Raw genomic sequence first — 23224 nt, 5'->3', positions numbered from 1 at the left:
TCAAGTGATTCTTGTGCCTCAGCCTCCCAGGTAGCTAGGATTACAGGTACCCTCCACCACACCCTGCTAATTTTTTGTATTTTTAATAGAGACAGGGTTTCACCATAGCCAGGCTGGTCTTGAACTCCTGGACTCAACTGATCTGCCTGCCTTGGTCTCCCAAAGTGCTGGGATTACAGGCTGGAGCCACCATACCAGCCAAAAACTCTTTTAATTACTGTTGCCTGCTGGTGCTGACTAATAAGGTATTGAATATTATCTGTTTTCCCTTTTATTAAAAATTTGGTATAAAATATATAAATCCTTTAAGATATTTCTGAATTTTTTACAAGCCATTAGTGAACAAATGCTTTTTGATGTTTCTCAGTGTTCTTTAAGCACTCATGTAATACTTCAATCCAAAGTGTAGCATCATCATAAGTCCTACCATGTTATGAGAATTATGTAAACCACAGTGTTGGCCTTTGTATCCTGGTTTCAAGAAAACTCTGTTAAATGTATTAATCATTGTCAATAGTTAATTGAGTTGAGTATCCAGGAACAACTATTACTCTGCTTCTTGAAATAATTTTTAAAACTGGTTTTCATCCTATTTTGCCATTATCTTTTCCATTGTTTTTAATATGGTGAATCATCTAAATCCTTTTGGGAATATGGATAAAATACATTGTAATTAATAAACATTTCAATGTAAAAATCAGCCCCGCATCATCATTAAGACTATAGGAAAGGACCAAGAAACCCAATTTCATAAAAGTCCACTTGAAAATAAGCCCAAGACGCAAGAAACAAAAAGCAGGAGAATAGTTGGATCCAATCCACAGGCATCTGGGTTCAGACAGCAAATCCATAACCACCCCCTTCTCTTCATCCACTGGAAGCACCTCCACCCCTGTGTAGTAGTTTCCATTTCCTCCGTCTCCTGTGAGGCTTAAGAGACATTTAGGAACAGCCCAAACTTACTCTTGGTGTGGGGCTCCTGTCTTGGTCAGCAAGGTCAGCACAAAAAACATAAAAATCACGAAGACTGCAAGACCAACCCAAAATCCAATCACAATGGAATCTGCAAGACAGTTAATACTGCGATTAGTATTTCACAGTAGTTTAAAACTTGAACATTCAAGAATCAGAGCTTCTTGGAGAAGCTTTGGTACATGAAACATGAAAGGAAATCAACAGTCTGATCCGCAGTTGGCTGGAGATTGATAAGATGGAAAGGATGACGGGGAAGGAAGAGTCTGCTCTGCCTCCAGGTTTCTGTCTCAGATAGCATGAAGGGATTTAGGCCTCATTGACTCATGGTTTCCATATCTCAAGGAAGGAACTTAGGCCAGAGCATAGGTCATCTAGGGCCTCAAGATTCCACTAATGTGTTTTGAGTTAGAAAATAAAATGTTTAGCACACTACCAACTCAAGTTTTAAGTGCATTTGGATTCCTACTGTTAAAAGAAAACCTGTAGACAAATTCAATTTAACAGATATTAACTGTGCAAGGGAAACAAAATTCTTGAACCAGGAAGCTCCCAGAATCAGAACAGATTCAGAGAGACTCTGGTCTGCCTCATGGTTGGTTAAGATTTAGGGCCAGTAAAAGGAAAATGATGTACAGAAAAAAGAAACAAGGTACGGAAACAGCTGGATTTGAACACCATTTGAACAGCTGTCTGCCTGTGAGTGCCTGAAGTGTAGCTGCATGATTAGCTGAGACTCAGCTATTGTTACGGAAGCATTCACTAGGTTTTCAGTTTGCTTACCTAGTAAGCTAGGTCACAGCTCATACCTAAGAATACAAGTATGCAAATATGGAGGCCTTACCTAGTAAGCTAGGTCACAGATCATACCTAAGAATGCAAGTATGCAAATATGGAGGCCTTCTTGGGCCAAATTTTAGTTCAGCAACTCTATTGGTTAGCAGCTCAATTAGGTAGCAACTTTGCATTCTCACTTATGTTCACCATGGAATAATTCAGGCTGTCATTACTTCTTGCAGAGAACATACAGACAGCCTCTTGAGTGCTCTCTCTGCCTTCTGCCTTTCCCTGTGCTTTATTTCTGTACAAGTCTGCTTTAATCACAGCCCTCATGATATTGCTCTTTCGTGAAAAGCTCTCCAACAAAAACAGGACTGACCCACTTTTCCAGATTAAAAGAGATTCCATATGTAAAGCACCTTATACAATGTCTGACAGCTGAGAAAACGGTACACCACAGGTGCTGGCTACTGTCATTAGAATTGTCATTTTCTCCCAATTTACCTCACTTTAAAAACCGTGTGTTTCCAATCATACTAGGGGACACTGTGTCCCTGTATTTACCGTAACCTTAGCCACAGCTTCCTTACAGCCACACCTTACCAGGGCTCTGACCACTACCTGCCTGGAACAACTTTTCCCAACCTGGAGCTAATGAAAGTGTATCCATCCTTTCAAGTCCATCCGCTACAGTATCTACTAAGCCTCAACTAATTTCCATAATTGATGTGCTCTCTCCCTCCTTTGAACCCAATAACACTTTTGTCTGTACTTCCCTAAACAGGGCTCTCCTTGGTCCTATCTTGGATAACAATCACAATTCTTTATCTCTAGGTTCAGGGTTAGATTGGATTGTCTACAGAACGTGGTATATGCACAGTAGGGCCTCAAATCTAGGACACAACAGAGTTGAATCATTCTACATTTTTTGGCCTATACTATGAAGCTTATCTATGTGGAAATACATTAAGGATGCTTAGCAATTTTCTAAAAATAAGTGATTGGAGTTTAAATATCAAATGTGTTTAAATGCAAAGCTTTATTCTAATTAAATTATGTATGTGTAGCACTTTTTCCAAAGTGAAGAAATCAGATTAACAATTTACTCTGCATAATTCATACTTTCATCCTCCACATACTATTGCCTAGAGGTTAACAATGTGTATTTGGCACTCTGAAAAACTAACGTGTCTAACCTTAAATGCCAAAGAAATAGAAATTGTATACTTTGCCTTTTAATATAGTAGAAATGAGGCATAAAAAAAGGCAAGGACGAATACCAAACACCATATGTACTGAGGTACAACTAACATGAAAAAATAAAATCTCAACTATCTAGGCGTGGACTATGAAGACACATTGTACAGTTAAATAACAGTTCCCTGCACTGTACTTTATCAACTGCCTGCATAACAAAAGCAAATTCTAAAATTATACACCAATGCTATATTTAAATCTTTGGTTTAGAATTGAATCATGTTGATTGACATTTTTCAAATCTGTGTACTAGGAAGGTGTTCCCCTAAGGACAGCTTTCACACTGCAAATGGTGGACTGACTCCTGGAGGCGGAGGAAAGTGTACCCTCAACCCAGCCCAGTCCCCCTTCCCTCTGCCCTTCTAAGTGCCCCAGGGAGCTAATCAAAAAGCAGCAATAATGTGAAGCATGGGAGGGCTACAGCCTTCAGAGAAGTCAGGCGGCGACAATGTTGGGGAGAGGCAGGCTGTGGGTAGAAGCTGAGAATCCTCATGATCCAACAGCATTTTCAAACATTTCTTTAATAATGCGGCATCTATGTTTTCCATGGCAATATGCTTTAAGTAGCTCTGCTTATTCACATTCCACTTTGAACAAAATTTAGCTTCCTCAAGTTATTTCCACTAATTTCCCCCAACCTCATCTTCTGCCCTATGACCCATCCCCAGGGGACTTTCTCACCCTGAGCCTCTTACAAGAAACGTCAGAGATCCCCATCTTATCCCAGAAATATCCAAATTCTCCTGAAGTTTTATTCACATGTTAAGCTTCATGGGCATAGGCACTACAGTAAGATGGGAAAAGTGGAGCCCCTTGTCTTCCCAAAAGCGTCCTTTTCTGGGAAGAAGTCAGAATAAAGTTTTATACAGAGCAAAGCTCCAATGTGGCTAGATGGTTAAGAAAGTCAAAAGAGGCCGGGCGCGGTGGCTCAAGCCTGTAATCCCAGCACTTTGGGAGGCCGAGACGGGCGGATCACGAGGTCAGGAGATCGAGACCATCCTGGCTAACACGGTGAAACCCCGTCTCTACTAAAAATACAAAAACTAGCTGGGCGAGGTGGCGGGCGCCTGTAGTCTCAGCTACTCGGGAGGCTGAGGCAGAAGAATGGCGTAAACCCGGGAGGCGGAGCTTGCGGTGAGCTGAGATCGGCCACTGCACTCCAGTCCGGGCGACAGAGCAAGACTCTGCCTCAAAAAAAAAAAAAAAAAAAAAAAAAGATGGTCAAAAGAATGGCAAATAAGCATATGAAAAGATCTTGAGCATCATTAGTCATTAGGAAAATGCAAATTAAAACCACAATGAGATACCACCACATACCCACCTGAATGGCTAAAATTAAAAAGACTGGCCATACCAAGTGTTAGAATGATGGGCTGCTAGAGTTCTCAGATACTGCTTGTGGAAATGTAAAATGCTAAAGTCACTTTGGAAATCAGTTTAGCTGGTGTTTTTATAAAGTTAAAGATACACCTACATATAACCTTGCCACTCTACTCCCAGGTATTCATCCAAGAGAAATGAAAGCATATGTTCATAGAAGCTTTATTTGTAAAAGCAGAAACCAGGAAGAACTCAAATTTATCTATCAACAAATTAATGGATAAACAAATTGTAGTATACATGTACAATGTAATAATTCCCAGTAGTAAAAAGGAGACATTGATACATGCATCGGATGGATAAATCTAAAATAATGATTGAGTGAAGAAAGTCAGACAGATAATACATACTGTATGATGCCATTTATAGAAGATTCTAGGTCAGTGCTCACTTTGGCAGCACATATACTAAAATTGGAACAATACGGAGAAGATTAGTATGGCCTCTGCACATGGATGACCTGCAAATTTTTGAAATGTTCCATATTAAAAAAGAAAAAAGGAAAAGGAAAATTCTAGGCCAGGTGGGATGGCGCACGTCTGTGATCCCAGCAGGCTGAGGAAGGAGAATTGCTTGAGCCTAGGAGCTCAAGACCAGCCTGGGAAGCATAGGAAGACCCTGTCTCTACTAAAAATAAAAAAATTAACCAAGTGTGGTGTTGTGTGCCTGTAGTCCCAGCTACTCAGGAGACTGAGGTGGGAGGATCACTTGACCCCAGGAAGTCGAGGCTGCACTGAGCCTTGATTTCACCACTGCACTCCAGCCTGGGCAACAAAGCAGACCCTGTCTCAAAAAAAAAAAAAAAAAAAGGAAAATTCCAGAAGATGAAAACTAATATACGTGAAAGAAAGACCAGTGGTTGCCTCAGGTTGGGGGTGGGGAGAAGCAGGAGAGAGAAATTATGGAATGGCATGAGGAAATTTTTGGGGGCAATGAATATGTTCATTTTCTTGATTTTTCTTATGGTTTCATGGGATAAGCATACATATGTCAAAATTTAGTCAATTGCACACTTTAGTTATGCACAGTTTATTGTATATTAATTATATTTAGAAATGTTTTTAATGCCAAAAAGAATGAGTCTCAGATTCTCAGATTTTTGGCTTATGCAGTAACTGTTGAATGATATTTTTACTGAGGAATCTGGGGAAGGGGTAGGTTTGGTGCTGGGGAGGCAATTAAGGGTCTGATTTAACTTTGAGGTGTCTATTAAATGTGAAAATTAAACATCCAGTATGAAGATTCCAAGTGGGAATTAGATATGAGTCTGCAGCTCAGAGATTTCAGAGCTGGAGACATAAATTTCAGGGTTCTCAGCACACAAATTACATTTAGAGTCATAGTGATATGGTTTGGCTGTGTCCCCACCCGAAATCTCATCTTGAATTGTAATAATCCTCATGTGTCAAGGGTGGGATCAGGTGGAGATAATTGAATTAAGGGGGCAATCTCCCCATCCTCTTCTCGTAAGAGCGAGTGAGTTCTCATGAGATCTGATGGTTTTATAAGGGGCTTCCTCCTTTGCTCAGCTCTTATTTTTCTCCCTCCTGCCGCTATGTGAAGAAGGACGTGTTTGCTTCCCCAGTCATGCAGAACTGTGAGTCAATTAAACCTCTTTCCTTTATAAATTACCCAGTCTCCAGCAGTTATTCATAGCAGCATGAGAACGGACCAAGCGTGAGAACAGACTAATACACATAGGAGTAGTGAGACTGCCTAGGGAGGACAGTGCGTATGTGGGAAAGGAGAGAGGCTAGGATCAAGCCATAGGGAATATTTAAGGATCTTGCAGAGAAAGAAGAACCTGCAAAGGAGACAAGAGGGCGCTGAGGTAGGAGGAAACGGGGAGTGGGTGGTATTACGGACACCAAGAGAAGGAGTATTTCAAGAAGGGGCGTTCCTCTGCATCAGATGCTTCCAAGAAGTCAAAGTGAGATGGGAATGGAGCAGGGACCACTGGATTTGAGCACATGGAAGTCACTTACAGTCCTCCAAAAGCAGTGCCAGTAGAGACAGAGACCCATTGGAGGAGCTTGAGGAGAGTGTGGGAGGTGAGGAAGGAAGGCCTTGAAGCAACAGCGTCAACATAATCTGGAAACTTGATAGAAGGGAAAATTCTCCAGCCCCACCCCAGACTTAACTGAGTCTGAAACTCTGCGTGGGACCCAGCAATGTGTAGTTTAACCAGCCCTCTAGGTGATATGGATGCACGCTCATGTCTGAGAACCTCTGGTCTTGTCAATTTAAAAAGTGGCGAGGGAAAGCTTGTTGTCCTTTTATTTTTTTAAAAGACAGGAGATACTACAGGTGTTTCTGTTTGATAGAAACAATCCAATAAAGAGAGACATGAGGGCATAGGAGAGGATTGGATGTAGGAAGTCTAGAGAAGATGAAAGGCAATGGGCTAGATTCCAAGTGCAGTATCTGATCTTGTTTGAGACGGGTGCTGCTTCCATCAAGGCAGAAAGGGAGACAGAATAAAAAGTAAGAGGTGGAGCTAGTGATGGATTCCATGGTGAGGGGAAAATTAGGGAGTTCCCATATGATTCTGTTTTCTCAGGGCAGTAAAAGGTGAGGTCAAAGCTGAGAGACAGGGTTATTGAAAGATTGTCTAAAGAGGAGAGATAAAATTGTCATCTCAAAGAGTGTGAAAATGAATTTACCAAGGAAATTGCTCATCAGTGTTGCAATCCCACTTGACAGTTATGTCACCAAAGTGAAGTTAGACCAATCAGAACAGTTGTATCACTTACTCCAACAGTCTTTAAAGCTGCTTTAGTACCCACAGGTATAGCGTGTGCAGAGAGTTGTGTTTTAACTAACATTGGGATTTAGCCAAATGAATTGGGATTTACCCAAAAAAGACAAGGAAGTTCAGATTCTTAGCAAGGGAGTGATGATAAAGTTGGGCCATTAAATCCAAGTTTAACAAGGAAGAAAGCAAAAATGAAGACGTGCTGATAGTGAAAAAGTTGGAGCGTGTAGGCTGGAGATCTTAGATAAAGAATTGCTGGGCCAGGTGTGGTGGCTTATGCCTGTAATCCCAGCACTTTGGGAGGCTGAGGTGGGCGGATCATGAGGTTAGAAGTTCTAGACCAGCCTGGCCAATATGGTGAAACCCTGTCTCTACTAAAATTACAAAAATTAGCTGGGTGTGGTGGCGCATGCCTGTAGTCCCAGCTACTTGGGAGGCTGAGAAGAATCGCTTGAGCCCGGGAGGTGGAGGTTGCAGTGAGCCGAGATCACACCACTGCACTCCAGCCTGGGCGACAGAGTGATACTCCATCTGGGGGAAAAAAAAAAGACGAAAAGAATTGCTGCGGTGGGGGTATTTGAGTACATAATTTGAAAATGGTTCTCAAAGATAAATACTTGAAATCAAGATTTTAGGGGTGATACAGCTACTGGGCTGACAAGCCTAAGAGGGATGCCTGAAGTGGTGGAAAACAGATATTTGGACTGAGAAGTCAATGATCTTTGATGCATCCAGGTGAATATTACATTTGATGAGAATTTTGGGGCCCAGAATGGTGATGGGAAGCCTATTTTTTGAGTGTCATTAAGTTTCACTTGAGATAATTTTTATGTCACTGAATCTACTTTCCCCCCTTTATTCTTATTCTGCCTTTCAATACTTTCCCAAGTCCTTTCTTCTTCCCTTAAAATATTTGTTTTGTTCTTATTATAAAAGTAATATTAGTTCATTACAGGAAATTGAGACAAAATAAGTTAAAGGGAGAAAAAAGAAAGGAAAACTCACTTATATCCAACTAGTGTCAACACTTTGGTATACATCCTTCCAAATCTTTTTCTATAAATACATACACCAACTCACGCATGTTGTAAACAATGAGATCACACCATCCAATTCTTTGTAACCTTTGAAACTAAGTTCAAAAGTAGAAAAGTAGAAAAATTATAAAACACATCTAGAAATAGGTGCTGTTAATATTTTGGTATACTTCCTTTTAGATTTTTCTATGCGTATTTTCTTTTTTTTTTTTTTTCTGAGGCAGAGTCTCACTCTGTTGCCCAGGTTGGAGTGTAGTGGTGTGCTCTTGGCTCACAGCAACCTCTGCCTCCCGGCAGATTCTCCTGCCTCAGCCTCCTGAGTAGCTGGGATTACAGGTACCCACCACCACACCCAGCTAATTTTTTCTATTTTTAGTAGAGATGGGGTCTCGCCATGTTGGCCAGGCTAGTCCTGAACCCTGACCTCAGTTGATCTGCCCACCTTGGCCTCCCAAAGTACTGGGATTACAGGCGTGAGCCACCACACCCGACCAGCGTATTTTCTACATAATTGAGATTTAAGAAATATATATATATATATATAACTGGAATAACTTTGTAAAATTATTTACATGTTTTAAAAAATTCTTTCCCATTCTTTTTTTTCCTGTCCCCTGATTGAAGCCTGCCAGGGGCTTGCTTTGCATATGTCCAACAGTCCTGTGAAATTTGAAGAGTAGAAAGAATTTTAAAACTCACAGTTCCCCAAGGAATGGCTAACAACAACAACAACAACAAAACAGCATGAGATAATTTAATTTCACATTCCCCCTCCCCTGCTCTGCTTGGTAAAACATTGTCCATGAATACAGAGCTTTTACTGAACAGATCTCCAGAGAGTGAATGTGACTTAATGCTTCTGAAGTTTCTCTTCAAGCATAGAAATCAACTTTGAATCACAGTTGCTGATTCTAGACAGGCAGCCACTTAAAAATGATATCAGCAACCGTAGTCATTAGCCATACTCATCTTTATAAAGCACTTCGCTGTTTTTAATATTATCTAAGAATATATACTATATTTATTATTTAAGTATTTATGTCATCTTGATATTCACAAGTCCTTAAGACACACTAAGATACTAATGTTCTAAATTTCTTATGAGGAAATGGAGGTCCACAAGTTTGCCTAATGCCACAAAGCTAAACGATGATATGGATGGAACTCAAGTTCAGGTTCTTGGTCACCAAAGGTCATGCCTACTCCAGGTTCAGAAGGCGGCAGGGGGTGTTTTCTCGGATTGAATGATTATGGCTCCTATGATGGTCAGGCACCTTCCCTTATATCCTGGATGCTGGTTCTATTGTGTTTTCCAGATTAAATATAAATAATGCTGCTGGGTCTTGCCATTTAGGGACTGTATTTCTGCAGAGACAGGTTACTCTCATCACTATCCCTCACTGCTACTTTCCTGAAATACCTGGATATGTGAAGTATAAAGAAAAAGAAATGGAAGCATGAAATGTGACTGAATCATTTGACCCAGGGGCATTTCAATAATTCACAACATATCCCCATGACGTGGCAAGGCCACCGTCTCTCTATGAGGTGTTCCGAGCTAACCTGATGCTCCAAGGGGCACGAAGAAGTCCACGTGACCCCCTTCTTCTTCAGTGGCCACATAGCTTCCTAATTTCTCCCAGAAATCTCTCACTTCAGGCCTCAGTACATTTTTAACACCAATTTTATAGCCTGAGAAAAAAAAATCAAAATGTCATATTAGTTTATAACATAATCCTGAACAGAAATTATTAGCAGTTTGTGAAAATGTAAGCACAAAATCAAAATGCCATCTGCCTATAAGACCAAGATACCTGAGGCATCTCTGCTTCCTCCTGCACCATGTCGGGGCCATCACCATAGCCCTGTTCTCCTTCACATCCTGGAATTGGACAGTATGCACTCAGGTTTACGATATTGCATTTCTGCCTCCACTGTGCAGCAGGGTAAGATATCAGGCGCATGCAGGGTTTAGGGTGGATGGCCAGCAAGTCATGGGACTTTGCAACCAAGTTCCAAAGTAGAACTGTTTCCCAGGATTGTCAATCAAAAAATAAATAGTGCAGAGCAGAAGTAAGGCTCCCAGAGATGGTAACCATCAACTGAAACTCTCCTTTTCTCTCACTTCCCGACAATTCTGTGTGATGATTCCGCTAAGCTGCATGGGTCTGGACCCATTTCTAAAGGAGTCCTGGAAACTCCACATTCCCAGGCTCTGGTGATGAAATGAAAACAGGCAAAGAATTCTGGTGTTTCACTCCCTCCCACTGGGAGGGAGAAAGGACTTCTTCATGTGACAGGGTAGCCGACTTTGTTTTGATGTTGTTTTGAAAGCAAAAGCTTTTGGGAAAACACCACAATTATATAGAAGGAAACTAGTTGTTTGAGGTATTTTGTCACTGTTACTGTTGCTTAAAAAAAAAACAAAATAAGGGCCAGGAGCGGTGGCTCATGCCTGTAATCCCAACAGTTTGGGAGGCCGAGGCAGGCGGATCACAAGGTCAGGAGTTCGAGATCAGCCTGGCCAATATGGTGAAACCCCATCTCTACTAAAAATACAAAAATTAGCTGGGCATGGTGACGCATGCCTGCAGTCCCAGCTACTCAGGAGGCTGAGGCAGAAGAATCGCTTGAACCCTGGAGGCGGAAGTTGCAGTGAGCCGAGATTGGGGCACTGTACTCCAGCCTGGGCAACAGAGTGAGACTCCATCTCAAAACAAAACAAAAAAACAAAAAAGCAGAAAAACACCCAGAATAAGGAAAAGGCAGAGTTTGAAAACTTTTCTTACCTGGAGAACAAAAAGGCTGAGATCAAGAAACTCTAATAGGACATTCTACACAAGATAAACTTACTCCCATCATATAAACTTGCCAATATCTCTGCACCATTTAGAGAAGAGTTACTATGTCATTATACATTTAAACCCCAAACAAATAGTATCTGTGCTTTACTTTGGGAGGACATAGAAAAACGATCTGAAACACAACTTGCCCTAGGCACAGATAAGCTAAACAGGGAAAACCAGAAGTGAGGTAAAGTGAAACAAAAGACAATTCATTTCTGCCAATGATAAATTTCACTGAAACTTTCCAAGTACATGAAGTCCCAACCACAGAGATGGCAATTTGACAGGTGACTCAGGGACTCACTTTGCCATTTTGCTGGTTTACTCCAGCCATATCTGGGACCATCTTATTCCTTCTCTCCCCTTATCCCACAATGATGGAAGATTTCATTTGAGTAAGTTTTAAAACAATTTTACTTTAAGTGTAAGCAAGGAAGAATGTAAGTTATAAGAATAGAAACTAGATATTTACTTCTAAAACATTCATCATCTCTTTCTCCTGAAAAAAAGTAACCATTGAGGTTTGTTTTGAGGGGCAGGGGGTTGGGGGTTTTTGGTTGGTTTTTGTTTTTGTTTTTTTTAAGGCCAGGTCTTGTTCTGTAGCCCAGACTGGAGTGCAGTGGTTCAATGGCTCACTTCAACCTCCGCCCCGCTGGGCTCCAGGGATCCTCCCACCTCAGCCTCCCAAGGTGTAGCTGGGACTACAGAGGTGTGTGCCACCATACCCAGTTAATTTCTTTGTATTTTTTTGTAGAGATGGGGTTTCGCCATGTTGCCCAGGCTGGTGTGGGCTCCTGGGCTCAAGAGAGCCACCTACCTCGGCCTCCCAAAGTGTCAGGATTACAAGTGTGAGCCACCATGCTCCACCCCATTGAGATTTTTGATAGCTGCCCTGTAACAAGTTGACGATATCAGCCATTCCTTTCCTTTGTAGTATAAGCCAACTAGGAATATAATAAATGTTAGTGTATACCAATTTATAGATCTTGGTATTTGCTATTAAAATTGCTGCACTTTCATCAAATTTAAAACTTTTGTGCATCAAAGTGTACAATCAACAGAGTGAAAATGAAATCTATGTAATGGGAGAAAATATTTGCAAATCATATATTTGATAAGGGGTTAATATTTGGAATATATGAACTCTAACTCAACAGTGAAAAAAATCAAATAACCTACTTTTTAAAAATGTGCAAAGGACATGAATAGACATTTCTCTAAAGAAGATAACCAAATGGCCAACAAGCCTATGAAAACATGCTTGACATCACTAACCAGAGAAATGCAAATCAAAACCACAATGAGATATTACATCCATTAGGATGGCTACTATTAAAAAAAAAAAAGGCTAGGCATGGTGGCTCACACCTGTAATCCCATCATGTTGGGGGCTGAGGTGGAAGGATTGCTTGAGGCTAGGTGTTCCAGACCAGCCTGGACAATATAGTGGGACCCCATCTCTAAAAAATAAACATAGAAATTAGCTGGATATGATGGTGTGCATCAGCTACTCAGGACGCGGAGGAAAAAGGATCACTTGAGCCTAGGAGTTCGAGGCTACAGTGAGCTATGATCACGCCACTGCATTTCACCTTGGGCAACAGAGCAAGGCTCTGTCTCCAAAAACAACCAACAAAACAAAACAAAACATAAATAAATAAAAAGCACAGATACACACAGAAAATAAGTGTTGGCAAGGATGTGGGATGTGTAGAGACTGTAACCCTTGTGCACTGTTGGTGGGATTAGGAAATGATGCAACTGCTATGGAAAAACAGCATTGAGATTTCTTTTTCTTTCTTTCTTTTTTTTTTTTTTTTTTTTTTGAGATGGAGTTTCATTCTTATTGCCCAGGCTGGAGTTCAGTGGCACGATCTTGGCTCACTGCAACCTCCATCTCCCGGGTTCAAGCAATTCACCTGCCTCAGCCTCCCGAGTAGCTGGGATTTCAGGCATGCACTACCACACCCAGCTAATTTTGTATTTTTAGTAGAGACAGGGTTTCTCTATGTTGGTCAGGCTGGTCTCAATCTCCCAACCTCAGGTGATCCACCCACCTCAGCCTCCCAAAGTGTTGGGATTATAGGTGTGAGCCACTGCAGCGGGCTGGAGATTTTTTTAAAAGGTAAAAATAGAACCATCATATAATCTATCAATCTCACTTCTGGTACATATCCAGAATTGAAAGCAGGATCTCAAAGAGATGGTTGCATACCCATATTCAACAATAGAGTGGAAGCAACCCAGTGTCCATCAGTGGATGAACAGGTAAACAAAACATGCTGTATATATGCCCTTAAAAGGAACACATACAACACGGATGACCTTTCAGGACATTATACTAAGTGACATAAGCCAGTCACAGCCAGGCAAAGTGGCTCATGCCTGTAATCCCAGCACTTTGGGAGGCTGAGGCAGGTGGATCACTGGAGGTTAGGAGTTCAAGAGCAGCCTGGCCACCATGGTGGAACCCCATCTCTACTAAAAATACAAAAATTAGCCAGGCATGGTGGTGGACACCTGTAATCACAGCTACTTGGGAGGCTGAGGCAGGAGAATCACTTGAATCCCGGAGGCAGAGAGAGGTTGCAGTGAGCTGAGATTGTGCCACTGCACTCCAGCCTGGGCGACAAGAGCGAGACTCTGTCTCAAAAAAAAAAGCAATTCACAAGAAGACAAGACAAATACTGTGTGGTTCCCCTATAAGAGGTATCTAAAATACTCAAATTCACAGAAACAAGGTGGAATGGTGGTTGCCAGGCCTGTGGAAACGAGAGAGAGAAGTTTGTTTTCAGTGGGCACAGTGCTTCAGTTTTGCAAGATGGAAAATTTTTGGAGATCTGTTTCACAGCAATGTGAACCAACAATACTGAACTGCACACTTCAAAATCGTTAAGACAGTAACCTGTTTCTTTAATCAAAATTTAAAAAACGGTCATCAAAAAAATTGCTTCAAGTCAGAGTGTGGTGGCTCACCCCTGTAATCCCAGCACTTCAAGAGGCTAAGGCAGGAGAGTCACTTGAGCCCAGGAGTTTGGGACCAGCATGGGCAACATGGAGAAACCCCACCGCTACAAAAAATACAAAAATTAGCTGGGCGTGGCACCACATACCTGTGGTCCCAGCTGCTCAGGAGGCTGAGGTGGGTAGATCACTTGAGCCTGGGAAGTCCAGGCTGCAGGGAGCCGTGATCACACCACTGCACTCCAGCTTGGGTGACAGAAAGAGAACCTGAACCAAAAAAATAAATAAATAAATAAATAAATAAAAGCTTCACTTTTTTCATAAAGCCAAAAAATCAATACATCTTAGCAACTTGGAACTGAAATAGTCCTCCGAAAGTCATACTGTGGACACACTGCACAGCACGAAGTTGCATGGTTGTTCATCGTCAGTCCCCAGGCCTACCTTGGAGTAAATTGATTTCTCTGCTATCTCCATCGCTAAATATTCCCATGCTCTGTGCCTTCCTCCCGTCCAGAGCTTTTTCTATCAGATACAGCAGGCTCTCCAAGGTTATGCTGTGTTCATATACCACAGAAACGACACCAGCCTTCACGCTCTCCACTAGCATCTGGAGAATGAAACCAAAGCTGCAGGAGCTGAGACCCACTATTTTAGAATACTTATTAATGAAAGAAATAGAATGGATACAAAATATGCCATGATTTCTAAAGAATTTTCAGAGATTATGGAAGAAGATAAGCTTCCTCCTTCATTGGTTTCTATTAAAATTAGTTTATTTCTAATTATAAGAGGAGAAAATTAAGTACACATGTAACTCCACTCAGAGATAAATACTATTAACAATTTAGATTATTTTCTTCTAGCCTTTTTATCTTTGTGCACAACATGCACAAAGACATACAAATAACTTTTAAAAAGTAATAGTGGCCAAGCACAGTGGCTCACACTTGTAATCCCAGCACTCTGGGAGACTGAGGCTGCTGGATAACTTGAGCTCAGGAGTTCGAGACCAGCCTGGGCAACATGGTGAAACCCCTGTCTCTACAAAAAAATAAAAAATTAGGCAGGTGTGGTGGCATGCACCTGTAGTACCAGCAATCCTCCTGCCTTGGCTCAAAGTGTTGGGATTATAGGTATGGGCCACCATGCCCGGCCAGCATGATGCATTGTTAAACACTGCGGAAACTATCTATGGCCCACATGGAGATTAAGGCTCTGATCTTGCTTTCATGTGGATCCACTGAGCTCACCGGTTATCAGTGATTAGAGCTGACTCCTAGATGCCCAGAAGAAGTGAGTTAATATCTTAAAAGGAGTCATTTTGTTACAAATAGAAACTTTTCTAAGTATATGTCTCTATGTGTGCATATTCACACACATACACATATATACATACAAATACACTCACATATATAGATACAAAGATTGTCTTTGTGCTTACTTTATTTTTATATTATTCATATTAAAATTAAAATATATCACTTCATTACAGAGAAACCAAACAAGATTTCTGACATTGTTCTTTTGTGAGATGGTGGTTACATAATACTATTTGGGAATTTCAGAGAAGTTTCAAAGTAATTCTTAATCAGCATGCTCCTTTTTTGGATTAAGTGCAACAAATTAAATTCAACAGAAATTTATTGGACATGCACACTGATATGGTTTGGCTCTGTGTCCCCACCCAAATCTCATCTTGGATTGTAATCCCCATAATCCCCGTGTGTCGAGGGAGGGACCTGGTGGGAGATGTTTGGATCATGGGGGCGGTTTCCCGCGTGCTGTTCTCGTGACACTGAGTTTTCATGAGATCTGATGGTTTCATAAGTGGCATTTCCCCTGCCCATTGCTCTCTCTCCTGCTGGCATGTGAAGAAGGTCCTTGCTTTCCCTTAGCCTTCTGCCATGACTGTAAGTTTCCTGAGGCCTCCTAGCCATGTCAAACTGTGAGTCAGTTAAACCTCTTTCCTTTATGAATTACCCAGTCTTGCGTATTTCTTTATAGCAGTGAGAACGGACTAATACACACACACACACACACACACTCACAAATGTTCAGACACAGAGATCTACATGTAGCATCAATGGGTGAAGCTAAAAGAGTGCTGGAATTTTAGGATTTAGAATTCAGAATTTAGGTTCTAGTGTTTGAAACTTTGACACTTGAGTAAGTTGTCACCTCTCAGTTAAAAGGCCTCAGTTAAAAGTTTGGGCCTTTAATGCTTTTTCAAAATAATTTTGATTTATGATTACCTTTATCACTTCTGTTTTTTGTTTGTTTGTTTGTTTTGAGACAGACTTACTCTGTCACCCGGGCTGGAGTGCAGTATCCTGATCACTACAACCTCCACCTCCTGAGTTCAAGCGATTCTCATGCCTCACCCTCCTGAGTAGCTGGGACTACAGGTGCACACCATCACACCCGGCTATTTTTTTTGTACTTTTAGTAGAGATGGGGTTTTGCCATGTTGGCCAGGCTGGTCTTGAACTCCTGACCTCAGGTGATCCACCTACCTTGACTTCCCAAAGTGCTGGGATTACAGGTGTGAGCCACTGCACCTGGCCTTTTATTTTTTTATAGAAACAGAGTCTCACTTTGTTGCCCAGGCTGGAGTGCAGTGGTGTGATCACAGTTCGCTGCAGCCTCCACCTCCTGGGTTCCAGTGATCCTCCCACCTCAGCCTTCTGAGTAGCTGGGACTACAGGTATGTGCCACCACACCTGGCTTGATTTTCCTTTTAGAAGCTGAATCATTTTTCATAAACATGGTGGCCAAAAGATTGTCACACACCCTCTAGTCTAAGATGAAAAAAAAAAAAAAAAACTATCAGGACAGGACTGGCCTCATAACATACTCTACCTCATACGCAGGAATCCGGGATGATATTAATATGAAGTGTGGCCGGAGAGCATATGAAGAGCTGTCATCATTTTTATGAACTCCATGCCAATATTTCTTTGATAATAAAGGGTAGGAATGACTTCCAGAAATATTGCTTGTATGGAGAAAAAGGAAATACGAGAAGTTTTCATGTTCTCTTGCCTTGAGTTTTGGTAAGTAAGCAGCATATGTCTCTGGGCATCAGCTCTATTCTACAAGGCACGTGGCCCCCTTAGCCTCTCCCTGTGTTTTGTGGGGAGAGTAGCAAATGGAGCTCCTGGGTGGGGTGAGGCCAAATCTGTTCTCTGAGCCTCTCCTCCGCCACATGTGGGATGCTGGAACAGTCTCTCAGAACTTACTTAGCTCGTAAATGAATGTAATGACATATTTGGGAGTTCAAAAAGATATTTAAAAAGAAGTAGCTGAGAGATCGTGAATTTCCTTCTAGGCCTCAGTTGTTCCTGAATAATATCTTCATTCTCTCCACAGCCACCCTCACCTCCAACAATACCAGCAGCAGGGGCTTCCCTGTGCTTCTTCTTTTTTTTTTTTTTATTTGAGATGGAGTCTAGCTCTGCCGCCCGGGCTGGAGTGCAGTGGCCGGATCTCAGCTCACTGCAAGCTCCGCCTCCCGGGTTTACGCCATTCTCCTGCCTCAGCCTCCGGAGTAGCTGGGACTACAGGCGCCGGCCACCTCGCCCGGCTAGTTTTTTTTTTTTTTTTTGTATTTTTAGTAGAGACGGGGTTTCACCGTGTTCGCCAGGATGGTCTCGATCTCCTGACCTTGTGATCCGCCCGTCTCGGCCTCCCAAAGTGCTGGGATTACAGGCTTGAGCCACCGCGCCCGGCTTCCCTGTGCTTCTTAAAATTCCATATATATATATATTTTGTTTGTTTGTTTGTTTGTTTTTTAAGTGATAGGGTCCTGCTCTGTCACCCAGGCAGGAGTGCAGTTGGGTCCTCACAGTTCACTGCAGCCTCAACTTCCCAGGCTCAAGCAATCCTCCCACCTCAGCCTCCTGAGTAACTGGGACCACAGGTGTGTGCCATCACACCCAGCAGATGGGGTCTCACTACGTTGCCTAGGCTGGTCTCCAACTCCTGAATTCAAGTGATCCTTGCACCTTGGCCTCCCAAAGTGCTGGGATTATAGGCGTGAGCCACCATGCCTGGCCTCTTAAAATTCTTTATGTGCCTTGAACAAGTAAATGTACATGCACACATTCACAAATGTTCAGACACACAGAGATTCATATGTAGCGCCAGTGGGTGAAGTTGAAAAAGTGTTGGAATCTTAGAGTTTTAGGTTCTAGTGTTTGACACTTTGACATGTGGGTAAGTCATGTCACCTTCCTAGGCCTCAGTTTCCTCATTTGAAACATAGGTGAGTGAGATTATATGATCTCAAGAATTCAAAGTTGGCTGGGCATGGTGGCTCACACCTGTAATCCCAGCACTTTTGGAGGCCGAGACCAGTGGATCACCTGAAGTCAGGAGTTCGAGACCAGCCTGGACAACATGGTGAAACCCCATCTGTACTAAAAATAAAAAAATTAGCCAGGCATGGTAGTGCACGCCTGTAGTCCCAGCTACTCAGGAACCTGAGGCAGAAGAATCGCTTGAACCCAGGAGGCAGAGGTTGCAATAAGCTGAGATCGTGCCATTGCACTCTAGCCTAGGTGACAGAGTGAGACTTCATCTCAAAAAAAAAAAAAAAAAAAAGAAAAGAAAAGAAAAAGTTTAAAAAGAAATTCTAAGCAGATGCACAATGCTGATGTTATGAATGTCAGATAGAATTGAATTTCTGGTAATTTCAGTGTATAGTGTGATTTGGTAACTGAATGCAGCTGATGTTTCTCTATTTTGGGTAATAAGAGAATTATATTTGTACATAAAAATATAAGTGGAAGTTATATTTGGATACTCTTACTTCATAGAAAACACTTGTGGAAAAATGTTATTTTTGCTCAATAACTTTATACAGAAAATATACTACATCCACAATATAGCTTCAATGCAGAGTTGAGAATATGTCAAGCTGGGCTCAGTGGCACATGCCTGTAATCGCAGCTATTTGGGAGGATAGTGGGAGGATCGCTTGAGGCCACAAGTTTGACACCAGCCTGGGCAATGTGGCAAGACCTCATCTCAAAAAAAAAAAAAAAAAGAATATTTAAAATGTAAGTTTTGGATGTTATATGTTTACCTCTTCAGAAGGCATGTTTGACTACTGTTCTAGAAAATTAATTATCTTTACTGATATTTCATAGGATATGAGCCACAGAATTACACAAGATTTCTGCATGATAGCTAAATTTATTCTAGAGTGAATGTTTGGTATTGGGATGGTGTTGAGCCGTCAGTAGATGGAATTTTGCTTACCGCTTGGGCAAGATTTCTAAAGATGTCAAAACAAGCTGTTTCTCCAAAGCTTCACGTAATCCCACTCGCTCCCTTACAGTCTGGGAGAGGCGTGGTTGGCTTCTGGGCTTTAGCACGCTAGAGCAGCAAGTTCCACTAACCCAAGGGGGTCTAACTTTGAATAACTCCTCTGAAAAACAAAAAGCAGCAGGCGGGGCTGATTACTTCATACTTCTCCCAGCCAAGTCCACACAGATAAAGGCATCAAAAATAAAGCTGTACCAGGGCAAGTTTCCAAATGACAATAATTACAGCCATTTTCATGTACTCTGTTTGGATTTCTCATCCTCTCGGCACTGTGGCTGTGAGCTACCAGTCATTTCAGGTCAAGAAACACAGCTCAGAGAACAAGCAACCCTTTTCTTGCGGAGACCAGTTAATCTTTTGATATATGTCACATTCATTTGTGCCCTTCTTCTTGCCTTCAAGCAATTTCTTATTTGTCACAATCTCACCGGAGGGTGAGTTAGTGGGAAGAAAGCATGGGAGAACTCAAATCAGTTTTGCTGTTTTCTTTTACACACTGCGTAAAGCATAAGGCCTAGCTGAGGCTGGGCACCGTGGCTCACGCCTGGAATCCCAGCACCTTGGGAGGCCAGGGTGGGTGGGTCAATTGAGCCCAGGAATTCGGGACCAGCCTGGCCAACATGGAGAAACCCTGTCTCTACAAAAATACAAAAAATTAGCAGGGCATGGTGGTGTGCACCTGTGGTCCCAGCTACTCGGGAGGCTGAGGTGGGAGGATCACTTGAGCCTCAGAAGTTGAGGCTGTAGTGAGCCAGAGATCGCACCACTGCACAGCCTGGGTGACAGAGTGAGACCCTGTCTCAAAAATATATAAATAAATAAATTAAATAAATAGGGGGCATAACTGAAAGAGGCTTTAAAAAGAGAGGAAAAAGATGTCCTCTTTCTCCTTTTTTAAATGGCATTTTCCCTGCTTCCATTCTCACTTTCATTTCTCTTCCTTTTTTCATCACTCCCAGTTCCTCTGTTTTGAACCTATTTATTTGCTTCTTATCCGTATTCAAACATCTTTCTGCTCTTTGTTTTTGGTCTTATAAGCCTAAAAGGAGCCAGAATCGCAATGGAGACACTGATATTTAACCTTACATATTTTGTCTGAAATCTTTGTTTTTCTCATCAATTAACTTGAAATATACAATAAAGAAAAAAGCTCATCTGGAAAATAAAGACTGCCACTCAGAGTACTGCGAAAGACAGGGCTGTCCACCTCTGTGGGAATTCGTATGTGATCCATTTGTTTCTACAATATTTACATAAGATATAAAGGTTTAAAACGCTACTTACTGTTACGTAGTGCAATTTCCTCCCAAATTCTTTTCCTCAAGCACTTTTCTCTTTGTCTCTCCAGTAGTTCCTCATCTTCTGTTTTGGGTTCATTCAGCGTCCCATAAGTAGCAGCAGCCTCCCTAGGTGTCAGCCAGTCTAAGTGGGACACACAGGCAATGTAATGGCGCTTCCAAGCACCATACTCATTATCTGTTGGAGTATAGGGCAGAAACCACCCGAACTTAACGCATTTGGGCATCCATAAGCAATCCTTCAGAAACAAGAGGAAGATGAGTCACAAATTGTTTTCAGACAGTTTTCTAGCAATAATATTTTCAGGTACACAGATACTTTTTCATTACCCTAAGATTTCTGGTACAAAAATCTGAGAATTTGTATGCAAATCCATTTGTTCTACAAGGTTTACATAAAATATAACGTTTTTGAAAACATTTTATTTTATTTTATTTTATTTTATGTATTTATTTTGAGATGGAGTCTCGCTGTGTCACCCAGGCTTGAGTGCGGTGTCGCGATCTCGGCTCACTGTAAGCTCCAACTCCTGGGTTCACGCCATTCTCCTGCCTCAGCCTCCTGAGTAGCTGGGACTACAGGGGCCTGCCACCACGCCCAGCTAACTTTTTTGTATTTTTAGTAGAGACAAGGTTTCACTGTGTTAGCCAGTATGGTCTTGATCGCCTGACCTTGTGATCCACCCGCCTCAGCCTCCCAAAGTGCTGGGATTACAGGTGTGAGCCACTGCGCCTGGCCTTTTATTTTTATTTCTTTTTTTTTTTTTGAGACAGAGTCCCGCTCTGTCACCCAGGCTGGAGCGCAGTGGTGCGATCTCAGCTCACTACAACCTCTCCCTCCTGGGTTCAAGCAATTCTCTTGCCTCAGCCTCCTGAGTAGCTGGGATTACAGGTGCATGCCACTATACCCAGCTAGTTTTTTTGTATTTTTGCTAGAGACGGGGTTTCTCCCTGTTGGCCAGGCTGGTCTGGAACTCCTGACTTCAGGTGATCCACCCGCTTCAGCCTCCCAAAGTGCTGGGATTACAGGTGTGAGCCACTGCACCTGGCCAGATATAAGGTTTTTAAATGCTACTATTGACTTACTATCTGAACTTGACTTGGAAATAAGAAGTATATCTTGTTCCACAGGAAAAATATTATTTGATGAATATATACATTATATGTGAATGTATGTATTAGACCTCTTTGTGATACTTATCTAGTGTTCCAATAGCATTTGGTTACATTAACCTTAGATTCTGAGAATTCAGCTTCTAGCAATAGTGGAATAGTTTCTTTCAGATTAACCCTCTTATTGAGAATAATTTTGACTGAAGCATACGATATTGCCAATATGCAGCCATTTTGACATAAGAAAAAGAAAATTTCATGTGGTTTGATCTAATGAAATACCTAAACCAAATATTATACAATTATTTGAAGGCTATATTATAGAGTTATCAATGCAATAAGGATTTGTTCAACCGAGACCCCAGAAAGAAGGGAAACCCAGAGAGGTAAGCCTGATATTTGGCATCACTTTTTACTTCAAGGCATAGGCATTTGTCAGTTCCAAAGTAAAGCTTGTTAGGCTGAGAATCCGAACAGAAAGTTATGACTAAAAGACTTAGATGCTAGAAAAGAATCTTAGGCATTCTCACAGGGAAGAGAGGACACAAATGGAAATTTAGAGCCCACTAAGAGGAAGAGCCTTGGTAATCACACCAGCTTTCAATTAAGATTCTTTTCAGGAAGGATAATACTGAATTAGACAAACTCACAAAGACTGAAGCCAGCTTTGAAATATCTCATTCCTTGACTAGATTTGTATGATTTGTTCCTAGCACTAGATGTGCCAGAAGCAAAAGTAAATTCTCTCTGGAGGAAGATAACATCACCCAGAGACTCAAAGGATCACATCAATTTTGTATACTCAGTATGCGGTACTCAATCAAAATTAATTAGAACACACAATAGACAAGAATTCTGTCTTCTTTTTGGTTTTTAGTAACTATAGAGAGATCCACAGGCAATCCAAATACTGTAATCACCAGACATGAACTTTGGGGAAATACTCTATAATTAATATATCTAAAATAAATGACTAGGTGGAAAATTTTGGCAAAAGAAATCAGTATTCTAGAACTGAAAATATATAATAACTGAAATTTAGAACTCAGTGGATGGGTTTAAGATCAGATTAGAATCTAGCTAAAGAAATAATTAGTAAACTGAAAGACGGGTCTGAAGAAAATCCAGACTGAAATACTGAAGGTCACAGAAATGGAAAATTATAAAAGAATATGAAAGTTATGAGACATGGTGAATCTTTCCAACCTATAAGTATTGGAATACTAGGAGAAAAAGGGAGAGAATGGGGCAGAATCAATACGAAGAAATAACATCTGAGAATGTTTCAAAACTGATGAAAGACATTAAGTCTCAGACTCAAAAATCACAGCCAAACACAAAACAAGATACATAAACACTCACACCCAGGTATTATCACAATAACGTTACTGAAAATGAAAGAAAAAGTCCAAAAAGCAGCTAGAGATGATAGAAATGTTATCTTTAAAGGATCAACAATAAAACTTGACTTCTCAAGAAAAAAAAATGAAA

General features: G+C 41.4%; 1 protein-coding gene and 1 non-coding gene across 2 annotated transcripts in view; one reads left to right on the top strand and one right to left on the bottom strand.

Annotated features, from left to right (window-relative positions):
• Positions 1-23224, bottom strand: part of ECT2L (epithelial cell transforming 2 like) — a 95421-nt gene that overhangs the window by 45983 nt on the left and 26214 nt on the right. Inside the window, exons 4-8 of the mRNA XM_023191004.2 lie at positions 20607-20859; positions 19257-19425; positions 16854-16989; positions 14436-14601; positions 9745-9873 (exon numbers count right to left, since the gene is read on the bottom strand). Of these exons, the coding sequence (XP_023046772.1) occupies positions 9745-9873; positions 14436-14601; positions 16854-16989; positions 19257-19425; positions 20607-20859 (853 nt within the window). The remainder of the gene's footprint in view (positions 1-9744; positions 9874-14435; positions 14602-16853; positions 16990-19256; positions 19426-20606; positions 20860-23224) is intronic.
• Positions 4773-4879, top strand: LOC111525570. Its single transcript, XR_002726150.1, has one exon. It is a non-coding gene; the product is annotated as a U6 spliceosomal RNA (small nuclear RNA).

The sequence above is a fragment of the Piliocolobus tephrosceles genome, chromosome 5 (assembly GCF_002776525.5).
Source record: "Piliocolobus tephrosceles isolate RC106 chromosome 5, ASM277652v3, whole genome shotgun sequence".
NCBI lineage: Eukaryota > Metazoa > Chordata > Mammalia > Primates > Cercopithecidae > Piliocolobus > Piliocolobus tephrosceles.
The sequence above is the reverse complement of the archived record's forward strand: the minus strand, read 5'-3'. Positions and strand labels throughout refer to the sequence as shown.